The sequence below is a fragment of the Microchirus variegatus genome, assembly GCF_963457635.1.
Source record: "Microchirus variegatus genome assembly, chromosome: 3".
NCBI classification, from domain to species: Eukaryota; Metazoa; Chordata; class Actinopteri; order Pleuronectiformes; family Soleidae; genus Microchirus; species Microchirus variegatus.
In genome coordinates, this window is record NC_139804.1 from 14,792,656 (window position 1) to 14,803,583 (window position 10,928).

Below are 10,928 nucleotides of genomic sequence, written 5' to 3' on the forward strand. Positions count from 1 at the left end.
GTGTCTAGGGTACATGGAGCTAGGGCACGTATCAAAGACAGACTTTGATATAAACATACAAAATGTTTAAATGAGGACTCCTGTTGTGTTAACTTGGAGAAATATACTTCACTTATGATGGAGGTACATGTTGCCAATTGTAAATGGTAGCATATTGCCACCTAGTGATCAAAGCGAGATTTATTGCTCTTTCCTTTGATTGGATACTAATACTAACAGTATAGAAACTGGAAAATTGAGATTTGCTTATGAAAGAGAGCAGCAGAATAATAATAAGACAACTGAATACTGCTGATAAAAGGCGCTGATGAGACGTGTGGAAGAATAACACACATACACGCACGCACACGCACACACACACGCTACGCACATACACACACAGAGAAAGAAAGCTGTACATAGGGGGTGACTACATATCCCGTGATGCTTTGCTGCGAAGGTGAAAGGTCGTGTCGTGGCTTGGCGAGGAATAACAAACATGGCGGCGCTCGGTCCGGCACGGTGCTTACTTCGGAGCTACTTCTGTGTGAAAAATGTGCAGAAATGCAAACAAGGGTTGGCCAAATGTAGCGTCAGGACGCGTTGTAGTGGGACAGAATGCAGCGGTATGTTTTAATGCTATTTATCTGTCTTACACGGAAACATTTCGTGGCTGCGACGCTGACCTTGCAGTGTGTTAGCTTGCCTCCGTACACTGTGAGCATGTCAAACCCGTATGACTTATCTCAGTAGTTACAACGCTTTATACACTATGAAATATTTTATGCTGAATTTCAGCATTATAGTTGACTGTCGGCATTGTTATTTTAAACTCACCAAAATGGCATCTGCATATATCGTTAACATTGAATTCTGACAGGAAGTACCAAAATAAGAGGTATTACTCTTTTAAACGATGACAGCGTTATATCTACTAATGCTGCCGTTTTTATCGATGGAGATGGCAACAGATAACCTGGTCAAGTGTTTGGTTTTCGTCTTCTTCTTGTTCTTCTTCTGTTTTAACACGCCTAGGCCATCATAGTTCTATTCTAGGCCAGATTTGAACATGTTTTCTCAGCAATCAATGCAAGTTATTAAATGGACCACCAAGAGAAGAGGCTTCAAGCCCCTCAATTGATTAATTTTGCATCATAAATGTATTTTTTATTGTGAACTACAGTACTGTGAAAAAGTTTCAGGGCACCACCAGCTCTGTTCTTTCTTCTGTCTGTCAAATTCTGTGATCATTGGAATTTGCAATGAAGTGATGCGATTTAAAGCTGGTGTTAGCGAGCTGTCAATGATTTTAACTCATGCAACATTTGTATGGGCAAGTGTGTCTTGAACAAACCTGGCATAATATTTTTTTTTTACAGCAGATATTTCTTTAAATTAAATAGTAGGACAAACACATTTACCAGCAACATTCACTTCAGTATTAACAGAGCTGTGTTATTGTTCAAGTGTAAGGATAGATCACATAAATACTTGACACCTATATAGCATTGCTAAAACAACAATGGTGGCCTAAGACTTTTGCACAGTACTGTAGATATTTTGTTCCATATAAAAATACACTTTTATTAAATCACAGAGTGTCATCACAAATATATGTTTTGCAATATCATGATGGAATACGGCAATAACATTTTAAGATCATGTTGCCTGCCTTTACTGAACTGATGATTTTCCCGAAAAAGCCATTTTCACTGATCAAATAAGGCATGTAGTGGCTGCCAGGTCTGAGGATTGAGACCGCTGACATATAATATTGTGACCTATTGTGTGGGAGTGCACCTTGTACAAACCACAAAATTGTGTACTTTTCTCCACAGCCCACTCAGACACAGTAAAGCCCCAGTTTACAGATGCAGCTGTGCAGGACATCCTCACCAGGATTACAGGCCTGGACCTGCAGAAAGTCTTCAGACCTATTAAGCAGGAGCTGAAACCACCCACCTATAAACTCATGACTGATGAACAACTGGAGCAGGTGTTGTTTAAATAAAACAGGATATCCCTGTCATGTAGCAGCAGTGTTTGTGTAAACCACTCACTTGTGTTTGTGTGTTTCCAGGCGGTTGCAGTAGCCACAGAGCAGGCCAAGAAGCTGCTGAAGATGCCCCCAGTCCTGCAGGAGAGGGCGCCCATCAATGACGTGCTGTCCGAAGATAAGATCCTGGATGGCATGGACACGGCTAAATATGTCTTCACAGACATCACCTACGACATCCCACACAGGGTACATAGCATGCATGTTGTACATTTATTTATTATTTGTAAATGTTTGTAAGCTGCTTCAATATTAGATAATTATTTTATAGGTGGCAGCACAAACATTTATGTATTTTAAGCTGTATTGTATTCTAGCATTTTAAAGCAAAAAAAAAGTATGATTTCAATCTTCAACTGTCGCAAAGATTATTTTGATGGTACATCATCAAATAACAGCGTGATTGGCACTCCAAGATGACAAAAAATAAATAAAGAAAACATTAGAAAGCTATTACTAGACAATGTATTTTATATCTGCCAACATTTCTCTGCAGGGTCTTTACATCCTGTCTAATTGTAAAAATAATCTGCTCCATATTAAATGCTTGGTCTTTTGTGGTGAGCCATTATTGTGTTTTTGTCGGGTTTGGCTGTTTCCTTGCTCTTGTCAGTATGCATTATGTTAAAGAAATACATTTCAAATTTCACACTACACAACTACTGTGTTTTCAGGAGAGGTTCATTGTTGTGCGGGAGACCAATGGGACTCTTAGGAAGGCGACCTGGAAGGAGAGAGACCGACTCATTCAGGTTTACTTTCCCAAGGAAGGTCGCAAACTCGCAGCACCACTCATCTTCAAAGAAGAGAATCTTAAGGTAAAAAAATGTCTCGGTCTTGGAGACATTCTTGGAGTACAAATATTTATGGGTCAATAGAGGCTCTTTCCTTTATCTTCAGTGTTAATACAGCATTGGCTCTTGAAATCTCTTTTTCTGAACTGTATCATGAGTTGACATGATGCTTCAACTATACATCGTGCAGCCCTAGTATGAAATATTCCTGTAGATGGCACTTTCGGAAATACAAAGAAACCACAGTCACCTTATTTCCACTCTGGTATTGTATGTACAGCATATGTTCAGCTCTGTTCAAGCTAATTAAATAAAAATACCAGTGTTTGTGTTCAGTAAATATCTAATTTCTGTCTATGTCAGATGGTATTTTCCCATGACCGTCACGAGGATGTGTTGGACCTGTGTCTGGTCCAGTTTGAACCAGATTCTTCAGAATTCATCAGGGTATGGTTCATGTTATTTTAACCCCATCACTAAAATCTGCACAATGCAACCATGAAATTTCCCAAGTTAGTCTCATTTTCTTTGTGTCATTTGTGTAAGATGAAAGTAGACTATGGAAGACTCTTGTGAAGATTATTATCCCCCTGTATTTAGGTACATACAGCCACTTATGAGGACGTGGAGAAGCACAGCAAATACGAGTTGCTGCATTCCACCAGACACTTCGGAGGCCTGGCCTGGTACCTGGTCAACGCTCGCAGGGTTGATGGGCTCATAGTGGACATGCTGAAGAGAGAACTGTGAGTTTTGTCTTATGTGATACATTAAACTATGAATGTTTTATGTTCGGGGGTAAGTTGAAAATATACATTTTCCGTTTCATATCGATTTTATTGGAACATCCAATGTTGATTCATAAAACCCTTTGATCAATTTTTTAATGCCATCTCCTATTTCTGGCACACAATTCTCGCAAGACTATCAAGACTTGACTTGTTAGCTCAGCAGAGTCCACAGATTTGTTCATGACTTTGCTAAATCTATGGTTTAGAATCAGAAATATTTCAATACAAAACTTTGCAGATATTTTGGTATTGTAATCAGGCTTCCCACTGGTCCTTGAAATCCTTGAAAATGTGTGAATTAGAACATATTTTTTGAAAATGACCCCGAATTGAGAGTGCTTGAATTTTGTTCAAGAAATAAGTTAAGTTGATATTTAGGTAAATATCTTCTGCCCCCAATGTGCCCTTGTTTGTTACAACATCACCTACTGTTTCATGCGCACTGCATTGCTTGATTTAAGTCTTAATTACTAGTGGTGTGTACGCTATCTCGTGCCACCATTGAAGTGAGATTTTATGCAGAACAGTGAGCAAGGAACATTAAGAAAGATACAAGAAAAAAGGTCATGGATGCAGGCCAAGCTGCGCTTATAGCAGCCTCTGCTGGACAACTTGTTAACTACTTTGAAAGGCGGTGATTGCGGGAAATATATTTTGAACTTGAACAGGATTAGAATTTGAATTAACATCTATAACTGTACTGTGGAGTTAAACTGTGTGGTCATATTAGTTAAAAGTTGTATTCATATAACTACTTTGGGTAAACATTATTAAGAATATCATTGTTATGCGAACAATAGTATTCTTAATAATGCACCAGGTTAGAGATATCAATATAAACAGCATTAGTTTAGTGAAAACCTCTTCTACGATCAAGCAAAACTGGCATGGAAACTGAAATATCGAGCTCATCTGTTTATCCCAGCGTTGTGAACACAATGTTTGGTGGTGTTATGTTGCAGTTGAATATTCCTCACCTTACCCTTCTCCTGCAATTGTGTTGGAGAACCTGTGCAACCTTCAGTTAGCGTAAACTCAAAACATCGTAAGGTTATCCTGTTGTGGACAAAAAACATGCAAAAACATGGTGGACCAAAATGGCCGTCTCTGTAGAGCTGAGATATAGGCTGTTTCTCAATACCCAAGTATGCCAGTATGTACTTGCTTACTTGGAAAGTACATACTTGAGAAGTACGACTGAAGTACATACTTGCCAAGTACGGGAGTACACGACCACAACTCTTCAATTGGAACAGCAGTGCACTTCCTTGTTCTACTGTTTGAATGGCAGGTGGCGCGAAGCACTTAAGCCTCATTACGGCCACCTACAGTGTTGATGAATGAACATATAAAATACTTTTAATAAATACATATATTGTTGTTATTTTCACATTATAAATATTTTATACACTATAAAATGTGTCCATTATATGTAAATACATATACAATAACAGTGCAACTTTAATATAAATCTAAAATTCAAAGTTACAATAAATTAAACATTAATATTATACAAAAGTTCACACTGTCAGGTCAAAACGTTTGCATTAAAAACAAAACAACATGTCAACAACAAATCTATGGATCACACCAAGTATGTAATGACAGAGCCGTCTGAGCCAGCGGATCATTTCATCAGGACAGGCGGAGGTAAAGCTGCTCTGTGCCGGGCACTGTGAGCACCGAGCGTCCACAGAGGCGGAGCTGCTCATCTCCGACAGCACCGCTGTCATACTATAAATACGTCATATCTCATTACACAAACCACATGTTTGGATTCTAAATGACTAATTTCTCGCCTCAAATTATTTCAAAACTGTGTTCCGGGACACAGAAAAATATTTATTTCAGGTTTAACTTAGTATTTTATCCTGCTATGTTCCGCCGAAATGCATTCTGGGATATATGGCTTTCCCAAGTACGCTCAAGTCACCACCCAACAACAGAACTTGGACTGAGGCTGATGAAGTTTTCACAATTACAGGAGTACGCAAGTACGGACAAGTACGCACAAGTATGGATATTGAGAAACGGCCATAGCTATCTAAATGTAAAAGTCAGGTGATTGTTCACTCAATGTCAGTGTGACCTCACAAACAAAGCAAACATGTGGTGACAAATGTACTGGGGGAGGAGTCTGGGACAATGAGCCTTGCACTGGTTGAACAAGAGGGGGACAAATTTGTGCACCTGTGATGCAAGTGAGGACTAGGAAAGTCAATGGCAAAATCTGAATGCAGTAGCTGGTGTTTCACCAGTGAGGGAAGTAGATACACCAATTTTCCCATGCATTACAAACATTTTTTTTTGTGATTGAACATCAAATTATGTTCGCACATGATACAAGTCTGAGCAAAAGATGGCAAATATCTCAAACCTCTGTATGTGTGTATTTGTTTTGTTTGATTCCAGGCTCCAGGATGCAGTGAGTCTAGTGTCCCTGTTCCACATGGTCCATCCCCACAGTGAGTCAGCACAGGAATCTGCTAGCCAACAGGCCACTGGTACTGAGCTGCTTAAGGTGAGAACAACTCAGCCCCGAACAGTCTTCTTCTCCAGTCATTTGACTGTGTGTGCACGTGCAGGTCATACAAGTCATGTTCCCACTGCATTAGGATGCATCAGGACTCAGTCACAACATGTCCATGCACAGTAACAACTGAAGTTTGACTATGCCATTTCATTGCGCTGCTGTCCTTGTCAGTACACAAGCACTAGAAGGGAATGGATTTAAATAAATTCAGTTCTCGGATTTTTCAGCTTCTTGAATATGAATATTTTCTATTATTTCTTTACTCCATATAACAATGGAATAATTAAAACAGAGAATGTTGGTTTGTTGACGAAATACGACATTTGAAAATACCAACATTTTGAGAGAACACCAATCAACATTTTCTACATTTTCTGGACTGAACAACTAGTCTATTGACAAAATGATCTTAGTAATTGATTCTGAAAATAATCGTTAGTTGCAGTCCTAAGCATATGCAATAGTAATTCAACTCCTAACCACATTATCTGAGTCTATTAATCAGACTTTGAAAAATACAATTGTGTACATGTCAGACTAATATTTTTGGTGGTGCAGTGGTTGGCGTTGCCTCACAGCAAGTAGGTTATCAGTTCAGATCCAGATGTAGGTGGGTGTGAGTTATTTGGTTTCCTCCCACAATCCAAAAACATGCAGTGGCCAATTGGACACTCAAGGTTAGTGGTCAGTAACTGGTGGCCTATGGGCCTAAACTGTCCTGCCAGCAATAATTTTAATTGTTTGCTTTTTTTTCACAAAGAACGATACATCAATTTAGCTTAATGGTAGGAGCTGCAATCACTTTATAAGTGCAAATGAACATGTTTATATTTAAAGTTATTCAAACACTTACGAGGTATGAGGTATAATCTGTCAAATTTTAGCCTCATTAGTCATCATTGAAATAAAGTGATCGATTGACACATTTGAGTTGGGAATGGGACGAAACATGCTTCTAAAGTCTTTTACGCTGGTGAAATTACACTTCAGCATGCAGCAGTACAGGCGGCCCGGCCATCCAAATATGGTTAATGTAAGCTAACGTCATCATGAGTTCTTGGAATCTAATGGAATGCACAACACTGCTGGGGTTGGTTTTCATTGGGTTAACTTGGGGTGGGAGATCTAATGTTGTGAGTATGTTGTATAAGTCTTACAGTCATAATAGGGTTCTCAATTTTGCGACCGCGACCCTCATGTGGAGGATGTAGTAGAAAATGGACAGATAAATAGGTTTTCACCTACGTCAGGTTCGGGACAGTAACCCTGATGCACGGCCATATTGGAGGTACTCGGAGCTAAAAACTGATGGATAAATGTCCGAAACCACAGAAAAGCTCCTCAAAACGCGTTATCCCTGCAAAGGGATACACGGATGGACTTGGTCCACAGGACAGGGCACAATATTTGAAAAAGTTACAGTTTATTGGTGGTGAAAGAATGCTTTTCCAAATGACTGATTGGTACAGACAAAAACACGGCAATAATTATATCCGCGAGAAATGCGGATATTATGGAATCGGTCTCGTGCATCCGCAGATTTTAGCCGTTAACGTGATAACTGGAAAGGCGTTTGAGATTAAATGTTCTTATTTTTTTTATGGGTCACATACCCCCTGTAGATGATCCCTATTGATTTTGAGCTGTCTACCATTATTATTAATTAGTTAATTAATTAATTCATGATATAAAACACCATATTTTTCGCCTGTATCTTCCAAAGTATTGCAGGTATTGGCTTCAAATTTTGCATGGGCATCACATACCACCTGAGAATTATCCCCATCTTTGTAGCTTTATTATTAATTACCAAATTAATTAATTTATAATGCTAAAAACACATTTTCAGCTTTATCTTCCAGACTGATGGAGATATTGCCTTCAAATTTTGTTCAATGATTCATGTAACAACTATCTACAAGTACAATCATTATTACTTTGGCTATGATTGGTAATAGTTACATAATAAGTTAACTGGTTAACTTATTAGTGAACAGAAAAAATAGTTAAGGCATTTTTTTTTTTTATTGAGCTCATTTGGACACATTGAGGATATCATGGGTTTATTTAGCACTTTTTCATAATATTTATTACATTATAATATACATTTATTAATTATCATATAAAAAATAGTTAAGCCTCCATTTCTTTATTAATGCATCGAATGGAAAGTTTAAACATATTGCATGAAGATATGGCAGGTGTGGTTAGCATTTTAATATTCATAATATTTAACAAGGTATAATAGGTTAACTAGTTTTATTAAAAACTAGAGAGAAATTTATGAGTTCAGGTATTCTGTGTTCAATATCGAGTTTATATGGATACTTTGAACATGTATAAAGTGTAGTCAGCATTATATCATAATATTTAACAGTTATTTTGTTGAATTTATTAATAATTAATTTAAAAAGTTAGTGGCAGGTGTGAGTGCGTATACTTTGGGTATATTGGAAAGTTAAGGATTGGACAAGTTCGCGGATATACCCCTTGCTGTCGGCCCCCGACAGCGTAGGCTAGTTCATAATTTCCTTTCCTCTGCCTGTGTGCGCCTTGTTTACCTGCGGAGTACCTCCAAAATGGCGACTTCCGGTTTGATGACGCAGTGATGACGTGTATGTGATACATATGTATCATGTATTTTAAAAGTCCACTTTTACTCAATTTTTTTTTAATGGCATACTACATGTAGCTGTGTTGAGGTCAAGTCATGGCCATCTCAGGGTTTCTTGTGTGGGGGGTTTGGGTTTTTGTGCAGCGTGGGAACTGTGGGGCCAGATATAGGACACATCATGTCTTATTAGGGCTCGCAGCCGTTTGACCTCCAAGCACTGTGGAGGGACATTGAGAATGACAGCCATTTAATTTGAAAGGTTAGCAGGAGGAGACACATGCGTGTGTGCGTGAGTCTGCTACAAGTCGGTGTCACGCATGGCTTCTTGTTTAGTCACGGCTGATTGTGGAGTACTCTCGTTTTTCCAGTCTCCCACTTAGAGCCTTTATACTTTGATTGTAGTCTCAGAACATTTTCATATCCTCAAAATAATTTGTGTGACCTTGGTCCCTGCAGATCTATGCCCAGAAGGAGTCTCAGAGGTCGGGCTACATTGAGCTGGTCCTTCAGGCTCAAGAACAGACGGCTGCTAAAGGTTCAGCTGCATGACAGCCCTGCTCCTAAATGGAAATATATGGATTCAACAACAAGGAGCACCAGGGAACTTCATCACATGAAAGTCGGATTGAAAAATGTCCACCATATTTAAGATAAAACAAAGTTTACTGTCCTTTCATTGTTTGGTTCAATTACTATGAACAAAACGTAACACTTCACAGAACAATAAGAACAATCTTTGAAACATTTTTCCAATGCACCACATCTGACACTTATTCATGTAAAAATATGTATTTTTTATTACACGTGTAATGTCTCATGTGTAACGTCTCCCTACGTGTATTGTAAACCAGAATTGTCAAGTTAAATGATGTACATTATAAAATAAAGCAACATCTTTGTATGTGTGTGATATGCTTGATTAGATTAAAACAACTCGAGTTCTGGTTAGAGGTGGAATTTAATTCATTGCTGAAGACCATATACTTTTCCCTTTAATAGTTTTTAGTGTTCGATCCTGCCTTTGAGAGGGGCACATGGACCAAAATAAAAAGGTGTAATGCAGGCATTGAATGTTACTTAATACAGAAAAAGACCTTGTCCTTGAGCGAAACGTTCCACTATAAACACTTAAAAAAAAAAAAGCAGCCTTTTCCCACAAACATCTTTATTCCTGTTAATACACACACAAAACTGGAAAACATTTTACACTTTTGTTTGTCATTGTAAACTGAGGATAGGTGCAGTTCCATCACTTGAGTGTCCCACATTAAAATATACTCTCTCAATAAAGTCATTAGATATCCTTTAAATTGCCCCTAACCACATTTAGAAAAGTATAGAACAGGGATTGTCTCCATTTAGAAAGAATACCTGGACAAGTTAAAATAGTGATCGTTTAGATGTTTTGAATTGTGGCTGTATGAGGTACTGAGAAAGTCATGAAGGAGGACATGAGGACACTTGGTGTATGTTCTTAAGATATGGACCAATGCAGATACAGATTTTATTCAAGGAACCATTAGTTTAAGCAATCCTTACCTTTCTTGCATTTTTACACTTTTCTTTTGTAATCTTAACTTGCTCATCATAAGCGTATGGCACACTAAAATGTACCCAGGAACCCACCAGGTTTTGAAACTCATTATTTAATTGTTAAATACTTCTGATAAAAGTGTGGCCAATCATAAAGTGCAGCACGTTGGGCTCCTCTCCTCGATGAACACAGCACCTCGTTAATACATCGATAATCATTTTTAAAAATAAATGCTGACGAGTGATGAATAAATAACACAATCATTTAAAAAATGTAAACGATAACACCTCATTGTCTTCATTTATTCACATTTCTCTATTCCCTGACAGTAGCGCTGTTCCCGAGACGCCACATGACCGCGCTTTGCTGTGCTCGTACACAGCTGTGACGTCACTCTGGGAAATAAGATTTGTCTGGGCTTTTTATGGATTTTAGACATTAGACTTTTTGGACATTTTTTCATATATGAAACTCCATGAATTAAAAGTGTAGAATATAATGATCTATAAAATCCATGTCTCGAGGTCAATTGCTTTTTGGGCCATGATTATATTTTGTTGCAGTACCCACAGTGGCCACTATGACAATGATATTCAAGGCAGAGGGGGCGGTGTTCTATCCAGATTT

At 38.3% G+C, this 10,928-nt stretch overlaps 1 protein-coding gene across 1 annotated transcript; it reads left to right on the plus strand.

Moving 5' to 3' along the window:
* The first annotated feature begins 477 nt into the window (after positions 1 to 477).
* mrps22 (mitochondrial ribosomal protein S22) lies at positions 478 to 10,031 on the plus strand. Its single transcript, XM_083887219.1, has 8 exons — positions 478 to 605; positions 1,818 to 1,975; positions 2,060 to 2,224; positions 2,710 to 2,853; positions 3,193 to 3,276; positions 3,430 to 3,575; positions 6,033 to 6,141; positions 9,224 to 10,031. The coding sequence occupies exons 1-8, from the start codon at positions 479 to 481 to the stop codon at positions 9,314 to 9,316; spliced, it is 1,026 nt and encodes a 341-aa protein (XP_083743345.1). The 5' UTR covers position 478; the 3' UTR covers positions 9,317 to 10,031.
* The last annotated feature ends 897 nt before the right edge of the window (positions 10,032 to 10,928 follow it).